Source organism: Pocillopora damicornis, chromosome 7 (assembly GCF_964200805.1).
Source record: "Pocillopora damicornis chromosome 7, jaPocDami1.2, whole genome shotgun sequence".
In the NCBI taxonomy this organism is placed as follows: domain Eukaryota; kingdom Metazoa; phylum Cnidaria; class Anthozoa; order Scleractinia; family Pocilloporidae; genus Pocillopora; species Pocillopora damicornis.
Genome location: NC_142676.1, coordinates 11,523,992 through 11,541,432, shown reverse-complemented (window position 1 = coordinate 11,541,432; position 17,441 = coordinate 11,523,992). Strand labels below are relative to the sequence as shown.

General features: G+C 38.2%; 2 protein-coding genes across 4 annotated transcripts in view; one reads left to right on the top strand and one right to left on the bottom strand.

Moving 5' to 3' along the window:
• LOC149042582 (uncharacterized) overlaps positions 1–9,515 on the top strand; it is a 39,206-nt gene extending 29,691 nt beyond the window's left edge. Inside the window, exons 40-45 of the mRNA XM_089213618.1 lie at positions 1,124–1,285; positions 1,804–1,881; positions 2,072–2,139; positions 4,293–4,385; positions 5,624–8,230; positions 8,575–9,515. Coding sequence (XP_089069744.1) covers positions 1,124–1,285; positions 1,804–1,881; positions 2,072–2,139; positions 4,293–4,385; positions 5,624–8,218 — 2,996 coding nt within the window. The 3' untranslated portion in view covers positions 8,219–8,230; positions 8,575–9,515. The remainder of the gene's footprint in view (positions 1–1,123; positions 1,286–1,803; positions 1,882–2,071; positions 2,140–4,292; positions 4,386–5,623; positions 8,231–8,574) is intronic.
• A 965-nt stretch (positions 9,516–10,480) lies between these two features.
• Positions 10,481–17,385, bottom strand: LOC149042581 (peroxiredoxin-4-like). 3 transcript variants are annotated; one of them, XM_089213153.1, is made up of 5 exons: positions 15,144–17,378; positions 14,535–14,619; positions 13,943–13,979; positions 13,150–13,266; positions 10,481–12,497 (listed from the first exon to the last, which is right to left on the bottom strand). In XM_089213153.1, exons 2-5 carry the CDS (start codon positions 14,548–14,550, stop codon positions 12,371–12,373), a joined length of 297 nt encoding a protein of 98 aa, XP_089069279.1. In that variant the 5' UTR covers positions 14,551–14,619; positions 15,144–17,378; the 3' UTR covers positions 10,481–12,370. The 3 variants fall into 3 exon arrangements, with proteins under 3 accessions (XP_089069279.1, XP_089069280.1, XP_089069278.1); XM_089213154.1 differs by having other exon boundaries at positions 15,223–17,378; XM_089213152.1 differs by having other exon boundaries at positions 14,535–17,385.
• Positions 17,386–17,441: the final 56 nt, after the last annotated feature.

Sequence of the window (17,441 nt, the reverse complement as noted above, 5' to 3'; positions counted from 1 at the left end):
TTCGTGAGTCGCCGAGTACATCCCTACTTTCGTTGCCATTTTTTATAAATATATCTCGTTTTTCCAGCTGAGCAGTATTTGAAGCAAAGACTTCGGTCACTACCTCAAGCTGATAAGTAACTTATTAATCCTCTCTTTTCTCTCTCTCAAATCACTTTTGTTGACAGAAAAATATCGGTTTGAGAATTAATTTGTATGAGAGTAAATAATACTTTCCGGAAGATCATAGAGAAAATATCGGGACCTAAGAGATCCATTAAGATCACTGATCACCTTACGTGTACCTCCGCCAATGTCATTTATTGCATAACTTGCACCTTTTGCAATAAGTTGTATATTGGTGAAACAGGAAGACGACTAGGTGACAGAATTCCGAGAATACGTTCGCGACGTAGAGAGAAATGACAAGGACGCATCCAAACCAGTCGCTAGACACTTAAATCTCCCTAATCATTCTGAACAACGCATGGCAGTTTGCGGCCTTTCCCTACATATAGGCAGTTCGGAATGCTGCAAATCATTAGAACAAAAATTTTCTTCCAAATCGGCACCCTTAATCCCCACGGTATAAATGAGCGCTTTTCACTTAACTAATTTATTCTTGTTTTCTCGTCACCATATTCCCACCAATAGCGTAGCTCCATTTTCTGCAAATAAACCCACACACAACCCACAATTCCTCCAGTCGTTCTGACTAACGCTCGAAACATCAGCCTTTTAACTCTTTACGGTGGCCAATTTACTTTTTCAAATGAGTTTTTAACACTAAATTACCTGCTATACTCTCCCACCGACGTGGCACCACAATTACTATAGAAACTTACCCCCTTTATTCTAATATATTTGGGTTTCTTGTTGAAGTTGATTCATTGTTGTTGTCTTTTCTATTTGCTTTTCTTGATCCGCTTCCAATCAAGAACAACTGCCCATCCATAAGAAAGAGCTTACTTAAAATGTTCTCGAAATCATAAAAATCCATATTTTTCCTAAAGGATATAAGACGTGAATACTGAGTAGGTGGGCTTATATATTTTTGGACATGGTCGTTGCTTTACTGGGTATGTGGGGTATTGTAAGTAATTGGTCATAACGAGTAATATTCCGGTGTTTCCTGTATTTCTAGTGAAAGCAAAGGATTGTTTTCAGCAAGGTAACAAAGAATACAGACAAGGAGATTTTCATAGAGCGCTACAACTGTACACTGAAGGACTTCAACTTAACTGCAAAGATAATCGGCTGACAGCCAGACTCTACAATAACAGGGCAGCAGCTCATTTCCGTTTAGGTATTGAATTTCAATGTTCAATTATTTATAGTTTACTTAAAAGTTCATTTTCAAAGAGTCATGTGGTCCCATTTTATGCGAATTTTTCTGATCGTTTATCTATCACTCCAAATGAGTTAAAGGACATCCAGTAATATAACGGCTACTCAAGATAAAGACTCCAAATCTTGTGACCTATAATAAACCGAAATCCCCGAGAAGAGCTTTATATCACTCACGACCCTCTTTAATTTCACGTCGAGCGTTCAAGTTCAAGTTTTAGGTCCTAATGGTAAAAAAGGGGAAAATTAATAAACTAATCCCGTTATCACCTACACTTCCCATGTGTATTCTCCTCACCAAACCCTCCCTCCTCCCCCAACCGCGTTATCGAAGGTTGTATGAGGGGGCCCAAGTCTTTCCAAGGTGAAAGAAAACCTCGAATTAGTTGTAAAGAGTCCTGTTGAAAGGGAGTCGGTTACTCTTTTTGCAATTCTATCGAACGCAAATGACCGGTTAGCTCTAAATCCCTCCTTTAGAAAACTTTGAAAACAGCCTAGATGATGCCGCAGTTGCTGTACAATTGGAGCCAACTTTCATCAAAGCCTTGGAGAAAGGTGAGTTTAATTTTAGTCGCCATTCAGTGGCGATAGCTCCCTGGCTACATACGTTAAGGTAGATGTTTCTGGTTCAAATCTACGCGGTCACGCATAAATCATAAATCTTCATTTGTGAATTGAAAATGCCAATATTTTGGCTTCTCAAAGAAGGCACTTAGCTATTTATCACTAATCCTTATTTTTATAGGAGCTGAAGCTTGTGTGCAGCTTAAGTTGTATGATGAAGCAAAGATCTGGTGTCATAAAGGATTGGCCGTATCCTTTGAAAAATACATTCGTTTCTAAGACGTAAAAAAACTCCAGTGATTACCACTTTAAGCTTAACTTAAGAAAATCTAGTGCAAATTTAAGACGTCCAATGATTTTCAAATTTTTCAATTTTGATTTAAAAGCTGAATTTTCGGTGGTCTCTAGCTGTCAGTTTCAGTCACTTTTCCCGGTGAAATATGAGTGTGATTTATGTTAATGCCATTAAAACCAGTTCTTACACCATTTCCTGCTAACAACGCAAACGATATAACCCGAAATAACTAACGACAAATAGTAAAAGACTTTCCCAAGATGATATATTACTATAGAATGGATATGATCGTACGATGCAGCTATTAATGATGCCAAACACTGACAGCTGTTAATGTCTTTTCCAAAAGGCAACGCGACGAAAGGCACTGCTTGTCGCCGTTGAGAATCTGACATGCGAAAGAAAATTCTATCTTATCAGCAGCCTCACTAAGATTCATGTTTGTCCAGTTTTTCACACGTTAATGATTCGAACTTGTTATTCAAACAAATTGACATCCTGCGAGCGGACGTTTCAAATTCCCCAGTATTTTACAAATGTACACGAGGAAGAGGCAGTCAGCGTTTCGAGCTCATTATTATCATTATTATCTGTCCTTCCCCCCCTCTCTCTCTCCTAACGGAATCAAGCCTCTCCCTCTGGTGACCAGTAATTGTAATGCGTTGTATTAAATTGCATCTTGCTCACTTTCATTGTTTTGAAATCTTTTAGTTCCTCGAGAACATAGCTATTTCGGGGGCGTTTCCAAGATCATCTTATCTGCTCTCTTAACTCGGCACCAGGTCTCGGAAAGAGACAGCGAGCAAGTTAACTATCCAGTCACTGTATCCTCCCCCAGTTTGAGATAAAAACGATGCTGCTGAATAAATAATGATATCAATTATAAATGAAATGTATAAATCCAACTGTTTCAAAAGGTCATCACACTCAGTGAAAAACCAAGGGAGCTTGAAGGAAAAATGTGTCTACGCAGAGTCACGACTTGAACGCTTTGTTCGATCTCTCTCTCTCTCTCTGGTCCATTAAAGGCAATCTTTTTCTCCTTTTGCCAATTTCGACACTGTAGATCTCCTCTTCGTGGCCATACACCTCGTTGCTGTTGCTCAGCTCTTTAATTTCTTGATCTTCTGTCGTTCCTAGTCTCTCTTTGGATCGTGCACACGCGTTACACTGGGTCGTCGTAGTAATTAGGATCTTTTAATCTCCTTGTCATCATGATTCTTGCGTTTTCACAGTTTTATCGCAATATCTTATGATTTGTTCAGGAATGTTATCCAAAACCAAAGCCTCCTCAGCTGTTTTCCTTCCTTTCTTAAACGGCTTAGTCCAGCCTTCATCAACATTCATTTCCTTTTTGTCTGGCTATTACGGTTGTATCTAATCGTCTTTCTTAGTCTGTGTGACGATAAAAGCCCTAATCCACTCGATTTCCTTCAGAGCTCGTTATTGGTGGTCCCTTAATTGCTCTTAAATTGAAAAGACTTTGAAACTTCTTGTCAGTCATGATTGCCCTTTTCCTTGTGTCCCACCGAAACATAACATAATTCTTAATTATTCAACCTTGTAGATTAAATTTTTTTTTACTCAGTAGTCTTTGGAACGCTGCTCTTTTACGAACGTTGTTTTTTTTTCTTGAAGTGAATGGATACGGTTTCACTTCGTTAAAATTAATGTAAATGAGCATGGAGTAACAAGTAAGGGACCGATATTTTAGGCAAGGCGAACAATTAGTTTTGAAAAAAGGGGGTAAGTTTTCAAAGAAACTGTGGTGCTGCGTCGGTGGGAGAGTATAGCAGGTAATTTAGTGTTAACAACTGAGTTGGAAACGTAAATTGGCCACCGTAAAGAGTTAAAAGGCTGAACAATTAAAAAATCTGGCAAGTGTGCGACTTAAACGAATTACTGTGTGAACTGCAAAGCAAAGTTATCAAGATTGACAATTCTGTAAGAAAGGTGCTTTCGTCGAGTTCTCAAAAGCCGAAAAGGCACTCTGCAGGTAGAAGTCTTGCAGTATCTAATAGACTTTCTCCTAAAAACTGGATGAAACACCCTCCCTAAGCATTCCACCTTTCCTCTCAGCAGTGTCATTTGACTTAACGCATTGAAGATGGACGATAATAGTAAAAGGTTGCGTCATCTATTGAACAAGTGTGGTAGTGAGACAATCGCATCCGGCGAGATAAAGCCACAGCAAGTAAAGGTAAATCTGATAACCATTACCTGAATTTTTCTTTAGATAGAACTGATTAGGCAACCAGAAACTCTAAAGAGGTTAAAACGTGCATCTCGAGTTCACAGGTCTTGGTCGAGGGGCCAGTAACGAAAATCACGAAATTATATTGCTTAATCGTTACGACCGCAGGGGCCAATATTTTTCCAGTACTCACTCAAATAAAATCATCAAAACGGGGTTAGCCAAATCCCGAAGCCTTCTAAAATATACGTACGTTCTAAAGATTATAAATCGAAAAATTCTTATGGCTAGAACAAAAGCCTACCTATCTGTCTCCGTATTTCCTTTGAAGTCTAGTCACTTTCACAAACTTAAGAACCTCGTTGAAAATCCACATCCAGGAAGGAATTCTGTGCGAGTGGTTCTCATGGCCCAATTACAGAGGTCTAATAGGGAAAATACTTATCTGTGGCCTTTTTTAAAGACCTCGTTCGAACCTAAAACCTAGGGTCTAAATAAGTGCGCAATAAAACTTAGCGACACATTTCCAAACCATAAGGGAAACTCAAACCAGGAAAGGAGATGAACTTTATTTGTTTGTTTGATCCCGACATTTCTACTGCAATACTGCTAGTCTTCATTAGGCAGTGAGGTCGCTTGTTTACGTGTCGCTATTTGAAGCGCGTTGCTTCGTTGCTATTGGTGCATTTCGATCCTCATTATTATTCCGGTTGTTAGATGGTGTTCCCCCATAGGTCCTCATTAACCGGCTGTTGTGGTGTCTGATCGTAGAATAGACACTTAACAATACCACGTTCACTGACTGAGGTTGGTGGGTGAATGCCCCCACTGGTACACACGTAGGGTTAAAGAGGCTATCCATATAAGACTTCATCTCAACAACATCAGTGGAGATAGTGGAATCGAAATTCACGAAGCGTGGATACTCACGATCAAATACCACAATAGCCGATCAAAGAGGACCTATGAGGGAACACCATCTAACAACCGGAATACTAATGAGGATCGAAATGCACCAATAGCAGCCGACTAACGTACTACAAATGGCTTAAGGGGTAAGTTGGCCACCGTACAGAGTTAAAAGGCATACGTTCAGAGCGTCAGAGCAATGAAGACTAGCAGCATTGCAGTGGAATCGTCGCGATCAACATCCAAAGTGACTCCATCGTGAAACAAAGGAATTCATTTCATCTTTTATCTTACACCACGATGAACAAAAAACTTATTTTATTACATCAAACCAGGAAGTAGAAATTGCCAAAGATCTGGGAGACAAGACTGGAGAAGGAAGGAGTTATGGCAACCTTGGCAATGCTTATCATTATCTAGGACAGTTCAAAACAGCCATCGACTACCATAAACGTCATCTAGAAATTGCCAAAGAAGTGGGAGACAAGGCTGGAGAAGGAGCGAGTTATGGCAGCCTTGGCAATGCTTATGGTGGTCTAGGACAGTTCAAAACAGCCATCGACTACCATAAACGTTCTCTAGAAATTGCCAAAGAAGTGGGATACAAGGCTGGAGAAGGAGCGAGTTATGGCAACCTTGGCTGTGATTATAGTGGTCTAGGACAGTTCAAAACAGCCATCGACTACCATAAACGTTGTCTAGAAATTGCCAAAGAAGTGGGAGACAAGGCTGGAGAAGGAGAGAGTTATGGCAACCTTGGCTGTGATTATAGTGGTCTAGGACAGTTCAAAACAGCCATCGACTACCATAAACGTTCTCTAGAAATTGCCAAAGAAGTGGGAGACAAGGCTGGAGAAGGAAGGAGTTATGGCAACCTTGGCAATGCTTATAATGGTCTAGGACAGTTCAAAACAGCCATCGACTACCATAAACGTTGTCTAGAAATTGCCAAAGAAGTGGGAGACAAGGCTGGAGAAGGAACGAGTTATGGCAACCTTGGCAGTGATTATGATGATCTAGGACAGTTCAAAACAGCCATCGACTACCATAAACGTTCTCTAGAAATTGCCAAAGAAGTGGGAGACAAGGCTGGAGAAGGAAGGAGTTATGGCAACCTTGGCAGTGATTATGGTGGTCTAGGACAGTTCAAAACAGCCATCGACTACCATAAACGTTGTCTAGAAATTGCCAAAGAAGTGGGAGACAAGGCTGGAGAAGGAAGGAGTTATGGCAACCTTGGCAGTGATTATGATGGTCTAGGACAGTTCAAAACAGCCATCGACTACCATAAACGTTGTCTAGAAATTGCCAAAGAAGTGGGAGACAAGGCTGGAGAAGGAACGAGTTATGGCAACCTTGGCAATGCTTATAATGGTCTAGGACAGTTCAAAACAGCCATTGAGTACCATAGACGTCGTCTAGAAATTGTTAAAGAAGTGGGAGACAAGAATGGGATTGCCCAGGCTCTTTGTCGTCTTGCTACAAATTTTGAAAGGCATGAATGTCTCCAAACCGCCCTCGACTATTATATTTCTAGTAGAGAGATTTTTAATAATGTTCGGGCTAGTTTTCTGTTGAATCATAACTGGAAGATTTCGTATCGAAATGTTCACAAAACAGCATACAATGGTGTTTGGCGCGTACTTTTACTGAAGGGCGAACATGTCAAAGCTCTTCTTGCTGCCGAGGAGGGACGTGCACAAACTCTAGGAGATATCGTGGATTTAAAGTACAACTTTCGACAAACCCTCACGCGGTGGAACTCTAGAAAATGCTCCGATTGTCTTTTATTAAGAAACATTTCATCAGATGCAGTTTTTCTAGCAATTACTGGACCTTACATTGCTTTGTGGGTTATTCGGAACGGGGAAGTCGTTCAATCGAGAGTAAAGCATGTGAACAACTTTCTTTACCAACGTGAATTAGAAGTTTACATTACCTCTTTGAATAAGGCTGCTTCCTTGCAAGTTAGTGCAAGGGCTGCTGTTGAATGGGAAAAAAGTTCAACTCAAGTGGGCCAAGATGAAAAAGGAACGAGCGATGGTTCTCCGCGAAACGCGACGACAAATGCCCTGCGGAAGCTTTATGATATCATAGTTTCTCCTATCGCAGATCTGATTGATGGAGAAGAGCTTGTATTTGTTCCTGAAGGTCCACTTTGCTTGGTGCCCTATGCAGCATTGGTGGATTCGAATTCAAGGTATCTGTGCGAATCTTTCAGGATTCGAGTAATTCCATCCCTAACCATTTTAAAATCAATCTCAGACTGCCCGACAGAATTGCACAATAAAACCGGTGCACTGCTCGTGGGTGATCCATGTTACAAGCAAGTCCTTTATCAGGGTAATTTGTTGAATCAGCTGCCGGGTGCAAGGAAAGAGGTGAATATGATTGGAGGAATCCTCGGTATTGCTCCTCTCGTTGGAGGGGAGGCGACAAAGGAAGAGGTATTAGGACAAATTTCCTCAGTTGCGTTGGTTCACATTGCAGCGCATGGTAAAAAAGAAACAGGAGAGATTCTCTTGGCACCAAACACGAGTAGGACCACCTGTCAAGCTGAAGAGGAAGACTATCTACTGACAATGAGAGACGTGTTACGAGCCGGGCTGCGAGCGAAACTGGTTGTGCTAAGTTGCTGTCACAGCGCTTGCGGTGAGGTTATGGCCGAAGGTGTGGTTGGCATTGCGCGAGCGTTCTTAGGTGCCGGTGCTCGATCGGTTCTGGTATCCCTGTGGGCCATTGATGACGATGGTACTCAGGAGTTCATGAAACATTTCTACGGAGCACTGGAAGAAGGCAAGGGTACCAGTGAAGCTGTCAATCAAGCCATGAAGTGCATGAGAGAGTCTGAAATGTTCAGTAAAGGGAATTACTGGGCGCCATTTGTACTCATTGGGGACGACGTGAAACTGGAATTAACAGAAATTTAAAAGGTATCCAAAGTAAGTGCGCCTTTAATTTTGCTCAATCAACGAAGAGTGAGATGTTAATTATCGCCTCTTCGTTCCTTATGGAACTTTTTCATGAATATTTAGTTGTGTTTCCAATAACCCTTTATGTCTTCATGTCTTTTATCTTCATTACGTTCCTGCAGCCGAGTTAGAGGGTGCACAATGCAAGGATAACACAAAACAGAGAAATAAGTTTCTCGTTGAGTTATTGCACTGCCTGTTGTTGATGCCGAGACTCGCAGTTTTTCTTCTGTAATAAAGCAGGGCACTTAAATCTATCTCTCGATGAATTCAAGAAAAATATTTAATTTGCGGCTCTTATACTTTTCTTGTAGGTCATCACTGATGGATCTGTATGCAGACAAGAGTAGAGCCCAGGCGTTTGGTACTGACTAATGCCAATCAAAACCAACAGAGGCACGCGATACAAATTTAATGTCACGCGGCGTTGAATTGAACCAGTGGAATCATGAAATAACCTGCATTGAGGCTATAATCAAATAAGTCATTTGTTACCATATCATTTAATAACTTTTAAGTACAATTTGAAACTCTTTTTGACTTCTTTTAAATTCAGCTTTGTGGATTTAAACTGGTAAAAGTCAGATGGTTTACTTTTAAAAAGATATTTTTTGCAGAGATTGAGTAGTGTTGCGACCATGTTTAAGACAAGTTATGCTGAGAAAACCTTTTAATTAATTTCACATGGTCTTCGTAAGGATTATACAGCGATGTTTTCTAAATCATAAGTTTAATACGAAAGTATAACCTTTGGTCTTTTGGCATATCTTACCTTTGAATTTCTAACTTGTTGCAGGTTGTACATATGACTGCTTTTTTACATGCATTTGGACATGCATTTGATACATTTTGACCCATTGGATTGATAGGTTAATTTTTTAATCTTAAAGCCTTTGCCAGCTTGGAAGTAATTTACTACCCATAAAAACTAGAACAGGCATAAATCATGAACTATGGAAAACACAGAGTCCATTGGTAATTACTTGATACATAATCCAATCAAAATCCATTTCAGATCTTCATTTCAGTTCTTACTGTTTTTGTATATTTCACGCAATTTTCGCTCGGAAAATTTGGTGAAAAAGCAGGCGATGTTTTTAGATTATCACTCTTCTGCCTGATATTGCAAATTTAGTGTAAAAAGAACCTCCGAAACACAAAAACTAGAACACCATGAAATTCATATTCTGTTACACCCCTTCACTCTGTCTAAACTTTTCCTTTTGCCAAATTAATTAAACAGCTGTTGAATTACACGGATAAGACCCACACCTCGCGTCTAATTCACTTGGACAAGGGAAGCTGGTTTGAGTGAAAAGACGGTCAGCTTCAAAGGTCATTAAGCTAAGTCTACAACGAAATATCCATGTATTTCCTACCACCCTGTCAAAGAGGATACATTCCGCTAGAGACCAAGACTGTGCTTTTAAAATGCAGCCAAGTATTATTGTTCACCGCTGGCTCACATGTTTCACACCAAATGCGCGGGGCTAGATTTCCGACGGTTATCGAAATTTCAGGGTAGGGGGGCGGGCTCATTTCCTGTACAGCAACTGCTTTTCGATCCAAAACTGAAAATTGTTTACTGACAATAGGCCATTTTGCATTTGTGTACTTAGTTGCCAAGCCTCTGATTTGGAGTGAGGCTGAAAGTGACCTTGTTATGATAGAGACTAGTATCTAGTTAGCATGATAACAAAGTAATTTGCATTTGAAAAGCAGCAAGGTTTGTATCATAACAAGGTCACCCTTAGCCTCATTCCTGTTCAAAGGCTTGGCAACCAAGCACACAACTGTAAAATAGACTATTTGTTCTATTGACTTGCTCACCTAGACTTAGGGAAACATTTCAACTCTTTAACCCCTCAGTGCTACTATCATGTAATGTCTCCCTACAGTATCAAGCCGAGCTAAGTATTAAGGCCATGAGAATTAGGGGAATGACCGCCAAAATCCTCGTAGTCAGCAGCGTAGGAAATGTATAGCAAGAGAGCGGGTTGAAGAATTGGTTTCAGAGTGAACTCGTGGAGTAACTAATCAGAGTGTGTGAGGTGATTTTTAAATAGCAAGAAGTCTAATAATTCACTACAGCCATACTCATAGGAGGAGCAAAACAAGGGAATCACCTCACCATTACTCCACCCCAATCCTACGCGCACAGAAAAGCGCAGGCCTTTAAGGCCACTACAAAACAACTAAAGAGACTACTACAAAGACCTATCTTTAAGTTAGATTTGTTTCTCGATTCTCGCCAAAAGTTTTCTTACAAATCGTTCGTAACTTTTCTGGATGCAAAGTAAAACAAAGCCACCTAAATAAAGACAACTCTCAGTTTTTTTTTCAATTCCAAAGTTTGTTCAGTTCATTTCTTCTCTTCCTCATCTTCTCCTTCAGTCTGTTTTGCAAAGTACTTCTTTTTTTCTGTTGGATATCGTCTCTTTACCAGGCTTCCAACCGGCCAGACAAAATTCCCTGTGTTTGTCAGTATATTAGAAAGCCTGGACTAAACGTAAAGTCTCGTCGACTGATCGGCCACCTGCAAAATAACCAGTTCAGATTAACTTCTTTGAGTAGCTAAGTTATAAATAGTACTTCACACTTTATAAAGCCAAAGACCGCGAACCGCAAAAAAATCAGGAGACTGGACACAAGGAGTCTTTTTTCTTGATACTATTTACTAAGCTTTTTTTCTCCCTTGTCCAAATCAAAATCGAATATCAATATTTTTCAAATGAAATAATAAAAACGTCACGAAATAAAAGGAAAGGGATCCCCACTGCTTAACACTTAAACTATGAGCTTGTGATTTTTACCACGTGACAGTGGACGAGGGCCAGACTCGAATCAAATTATATGAATGGACAGATACATTTTCTCAGCGTATCAGGAACAATTAACTGTAGAAGCAAACAGCTACATAAAACTCGCAGTAGAAATTCACGGTACAATTACAGTCATACATGTACAGTTACAACATACCGGTAGGTTATTTGTTCAAGTAGATATGGTCTATTAAATGATCATCATTATTATTGTCATAATCATTATCATCATTACATCCAATAAGTTTTTTTGGTACATACCACACAGATGAATAGTGCTTTTTGTGTGCTCTGATTGGCTGGCTTGAAAGTGATTGACAAGTACCGTAGTTATTCGGTTATAAGGCGCACTCGGCTATAAGACGCACCCCCAATTCGGCAACTTCATTATTGCATGTTTTCAAACTGAGAAAATCACTAAAATACTTGGTTATAAGGCGCACCGTTGTTTGGGGAGTAAAGATCGGTCAAGTTTATTGTAAATTCTTTCATAAACTTACAAAAAAGCGAAAAAGTCGCGTATTGATTTTATTTTACCGTTAATCAACAAAAGCAGAATTGTCGCACACGCGACCACGCACACAACCAAAAGCCTTGATTAAACAAGATGTACCGCCCAGAATGCAGGTCTCAGTGCACTAAAAAGGCTGAAAGGATGAAGAAGGTATTTACCTCTTCGCTTGTTTATTTTCGTTTCGTTTTGTGAAGTATCAAATTACTAAGCACGTGCTCTCGAGCACGTATCACATCTATGCAAATTTGACTTCGCTTGTCTTTTCTGAACCACCATATTCAATGTGCGTGTGTCATTTTATTTGCTTGAAATCGTACCAGTAACTGTGATCAAAAAAAATTGTTTCGGGAAAATATTCGCCTATAAGACGCACCCAAACTTTGGCGGTAATTTTTAGTAGAAATTAGGAATTTCTTGAAAAAAACGGTGCGCCTTATAACCGAATAACTACGGTACTCTTCCCCTTTGAGCAGCCAAGGCAACAGAATCATGCATCAAAAATTAAATTCCAACCATTTCTTTGTATATTGACAGAAATGTACTGATTTTTTTATTTCTGTGTGGTATATACAGTGTACATGCTAATACAATTATTTACTGCAGTGTTGGTGAAAGTGGTAGATATCCCCAGCTATTTCCCCTCCACTTCGTTGAATAATGTTTATTATTCCCAGATGATCACAGCTGACAAACACTGAACCCATTATGTTTAAATAGAATGGCTTACTGTCACAAAAAGTCAGAAACATGAGGAAATACAAAACACAGATATCCTCACCTTAAGGTATGACTTTCATTCTCAAGTAGTACTTCATAATCTTTAGCAATTTGGTGGTTTAAGTCAGATAACAGAGGATATTTAAGCCTTCCCAGTCCACCCTCTTTCCTTGAAGTGTTGATCCTGGAATTGAAAGGAATATAGGAACTTACTTATTGCCTCTGGTACCTCTGGGAATTTTTAACAATTCAACAGCTACAAGGATTACTCTACTAGCTGTTTTGAGAATTCCTTAAATTACCAATCATGCTTAAAATAAGGGTGAACACTGCTGTAGCAATATATATCTTTGTGATTACGCATGGAATCATTCAAAAGTTCTCTCCTGGATGACTATATTGTAATAATCTAACACTGTACACAAACATGTGGAATGAATGTAACTTAAAACTGGAATGCATTTTATGGCAGATTTTTTTTACCAAAAATGGAAATTTTTCCTTTTTACTTTAATTTCTGGCATTCTACAAATCTTCAATATAAATTGGAAATACCTTTCTGTGTTTTCTTAAAACTCTCAAATCCTTTAAAGTTACAAATTCAGTTGAAATTTAGGATTGACCCTTAAACCCCTGAGAGTGACCAACATCTAATTTCTCCTAACAACATCACCCCTAAATCAAACATTTAGGTCATGAGAATAAAGGAGATGATCACCAACTAAAGAAACTCTTGATTGTTGAACAAATTCTCCTTGTCAGAACCCTTGGAAATGTGTAGAGAGTAGTAATGGAGAATATACATACTGATGTTAGGGTGTAAAGGATTAACATACCAAGCTAAATGGGTAAAAACTGAATCTACTGAACAACCAACAACTTCAGTGTTGATTGCCCTGAACTCTTCAATTCTGTCACTAAAGGCAGTGATCTCCGTTGGACAAACAAAAGTACTGCAAATGACAACAAATAGGTGTTATTTGTAATGATTCAATTTAAAATAATATGCATGCAATTAATGAAACTTTTAATATCAGTCACCTTGAGAACAATGTTGACTACTCAGTAGCAATTGCAGAGAGATCACTAATTTGGCAGGATAGCATGAAGGTAGCTATAGCGACGCTTGATCGCCGCTAGCTGGACCGTACGAATCTCACTGATCGACACAACAAATATCGCCCCAATTTCTTTCATGGAACGCCTCCTTTATTAAATGTCGTATTTGACCGTGAAGCTAAAAATAATTGATTCACAAAATTAGGGACAAGAAATTAGCTATAGAAACACTCGAGGTAAATTAAACTTACATTGTTGCCGGATCTGGCGAGAGTTGACACAAAAAGACCTTTCCTTCCTTCGATAAAAACGACAGACAATTTCTTTCTATTAAACCACGAGTGCTTGCGAAATCGATCGAATTATTGAATTACACAATAGATCCGTTCTGTTTGGAAATGCGATACCACTTACGGAACGCGTGACGAGGCACCTAGTGTGACTTTTACAGATTATTAATTAAACGATTACTAAATCAAAACAAGGGATAAACCCGTGCCTTAGGGGCACTTACAGTAGCAAAGTACAGCAATCTTTTAGTCAAAGAGTATTCTAACATCTAATACTCACAAGTCAAGGGGATAGAAAAAGAACACCAGATATTTTCCTGTGTAGGAAAAAGTAATAAATATAACACAAATTAGAATAAACTGGAAAGAAAAGACAAATCATCAACAGATGACCAAAAACATCAAGTGAACATGCCAGAATTTGAGAAGGGGAAGGTTTATCAAAAATCTTGAGAAAAAACTGGAAGAAGACAAATCATTAACAGATAATGAGAAACATCACAGAAACATGCCAAAAATTGAGCAAGGGGAAGGTTTTTGAAAGAGATAATAATATTTTTAACCAATGTTTCATTAGATGAATTTGGTCACAACAGGTCACTTGACTGAATCTGCCTCGTGCATCTCCAAACAGGCAATGCCCATGCACTGACAAATATGTGTTCATTCAAGCCCAGGCAAAGGCCTCTGTTTATATAATAGCACATACAAAAAGGAAAATATTTATAAGCATTACAGTTTCAAACTGCTCCTGGCAGAATTACCAGTAGCCACATACAAGATCTTTACAAACCTGTGACTGGACTTCACATAAGGCTCTCAGTTTTCCAAGTTACAGCTGTATCTGTGAGCTCACAGAAAAAAAAACTTACCTCTAGAATCAGTCATCTTCAAATATTTGAACTCTCCATTAACAACTGCAGTCCCTTCCCAATGATCGAGGTTCTGGTTTAGAAACTGTGCAGAAAAAGACTCAAAGGTCACCATTTTACATCTAAAGGACAATATTTATATCAAAATCAGAAACAAAAAGGGAACACAAAAAAGATTTCTCCTATCAAGAACTCAGATATTCTGGGACTGAATTGCCCTTTCCAAACACAGAAGACTTTTTTGCTACACTTCACCACCCCTTTCTCAATAACTCCAAAGAGCTGAGTTTAAGCAAAGGGTGTTCCCAATCCCATTCAAACACTGATTTTAGAAAAATTCATGTTTCACCAATACTTTAAATGTAGCATTTCATGCATCAAAAATTTAAAAGGGAAATTTCATATCACTCTTTTTAAGTGCAAGGTTCCAGGGCAGGGAAATCTTTAGGTTTTCACAAAATGATAGAAAAAATAAGCTGGTTTCATAATAGGAGGCAAATCAGGCTTCAAAATGCTTCATAAATTCACAAATTGAGCTAGCCTTTCTTTAAAATTCACATGTCACAAATTAATTTTGACATTAATCACGAGTTTACTGTACATATAAACCTTTTGCCATCCTCTCCAAACATTTGATTTTTTATGAGCCACTCCAACTGCTAAATGTACATCATTCCATGTCAATTACCTCAGAGAATCTAGAGTTACCACATTTACAATGTATTTGGCTGTAACCAATATCCTTGCTATAAGCCAACTGACCCCAAACTTCCAATGTGTAAAATTAACTCAACCCTTTAAATTCCAAGATATGGCTGTTAATTCTCTCTTCTAGCTGCTACTTATTTCCTTATAAATTAGTAACAAGAATTTGGTGTTAAATCAAGATAACAAATTCTAATTGAGAAGCATTCTCATCACCTGTTTGCTGGATAATGTATGAACATTATAAGGAAAAATTACACATTCGACACTTTTGGGAATTAAAGGGTGAACCAACCTAAATAAGTCAAGACCTATTCTTGGACTTTATGTACATGTATAACAAAGACCCAACAATTTTGCATACATTTACACTAAAATCTGCTTTTCTCTCAAATGAAATTTGTAAAAAAGCTATGCAATGAAAAGATGAAAGTTAAAAAGGTTCCCCTGCATAAAACACATGCATAAAAAAACTGAAGCTTTACTTTGAGTGAAAATAACTTGGCTTATAGCTGAATAATTACAGTATATCAAAATGATACCCTCAAGGTCACAAGTTTTTCAATTGCTATCACCTAGCTGTTGTTGATATTGTCAATATGGAGTTACTGTTATTAAGTGAATTGAGAAACATGATTTTGAAATAAATGCCACCTTACAGCTTATGGCAACCTTGAGTAAATGCTGCAATGCAAATGCTGAAAATCTAATAAACACCTTGACTTTTGATGAAAGGAGCAATGAAAGTGGATCATTTGTAAATTTTCCACAAAATTAACATTAAAAAAATTATGAGTGCTTGAAAATTTTAAATTCCATAAAAATCAATTGATGATTAATTTTTGTTAAGACCAAAATTGAGACTGCAGACTGCCGACTGGGTACAAAGTACATGCTGCATCAAAATATTTCTCCCTTGCTAAACACACCATACCAGCATGTATTAGTCTAAGATGCTGAGTGAAAAACACTTAATAATATTCCCTGGAAGAGCATTACTGTTAAAATGTCATAACTAAAACTTATCTCCCTAATATAATTATTTCAATCAGTGTTTATTCACATTGTGTATACTGCAATCTTTCCCTTCAACCCTTTAACTCCAAATAATAATTCTCCTAACTGTCTGCCATACCATTCTTATGATGCTAGTTCAAAGAATTTGTTATTGGATCAAATAATCCCCTAAATGATACTTTTCTTTATTCTCATCCCTTTTTTGCTGAACTGATATTGTCTTGTCACCCATGGGAGTTAAAGAACTAAGTAAAACACTGAAAATACCAAGCTCAGAAGGCATTAAACAATTATTTTTAGAAGATTGTAGGTGTCATGCTTAGAAATTCTCGATATGGGCAGTGAGAATATTTTAGCAATGGGCATTATTACATAATGAGCATAATTAGAATTTATATGATGCACAGATATGAATGATCCAATACCCTTTGCAGAAAATAAAAAAATTAAAGTAAAATAAAAAATATAAAAAAATTTAAATAAAATTTAAACAAATAAAAAAATTTCAATGATAATGGCAGCTAACTAAAATCACTATAAAGTTACATAGAGATAAGAAAACCTTATGATTCCCTTAAGAAGATAAATACACTTCATTACTGGAGGCAACAAACTAAAAGCTTGGCTCAAAAGGTAAGTTTTGAGACTACACTTAAAACTAGGTACAGTTCAGTGATGTCACTAAGTAGACTTTTCCTAAGGTAACAGTCTCAATCACTCTGACGAAGGGCTAAGGCTCGAAACATCAGCTGTTAAACTCTTTACAGTGGCAAATTTACCCTATCAATTCAGTTGATAATACTAAATTACCCTGGTATAATCTCTCCCACTGACATAGCACCACAGTTTCTATAGAAACTTACCCCCTTTATTCTAAAGGTTCCATCACCATGGAATACGACCTCAGCAAGTTGATAAAGAGGTCATAAGAAGTTAATTGTCAGGTGTGTGCACAGTGCAAAGCCTCAGGCAGATACTGGTATTAACGCAAGCTTGAAGAGGCTGTGTATTCTCCTAACCTTGGTTTCTGAAAATCTATCCCACAATGACAGCTGATTCTTTCGTAAAAAGTTAGCTTTTGGTTTGCTAAGGGAATAACTCTACAACAACAAAGCTCTAGAGCACTGAACATGTACCCAAGCCTCTTATGCAATGAGAACATGCAAACGAGACCAAGTTTTGGTT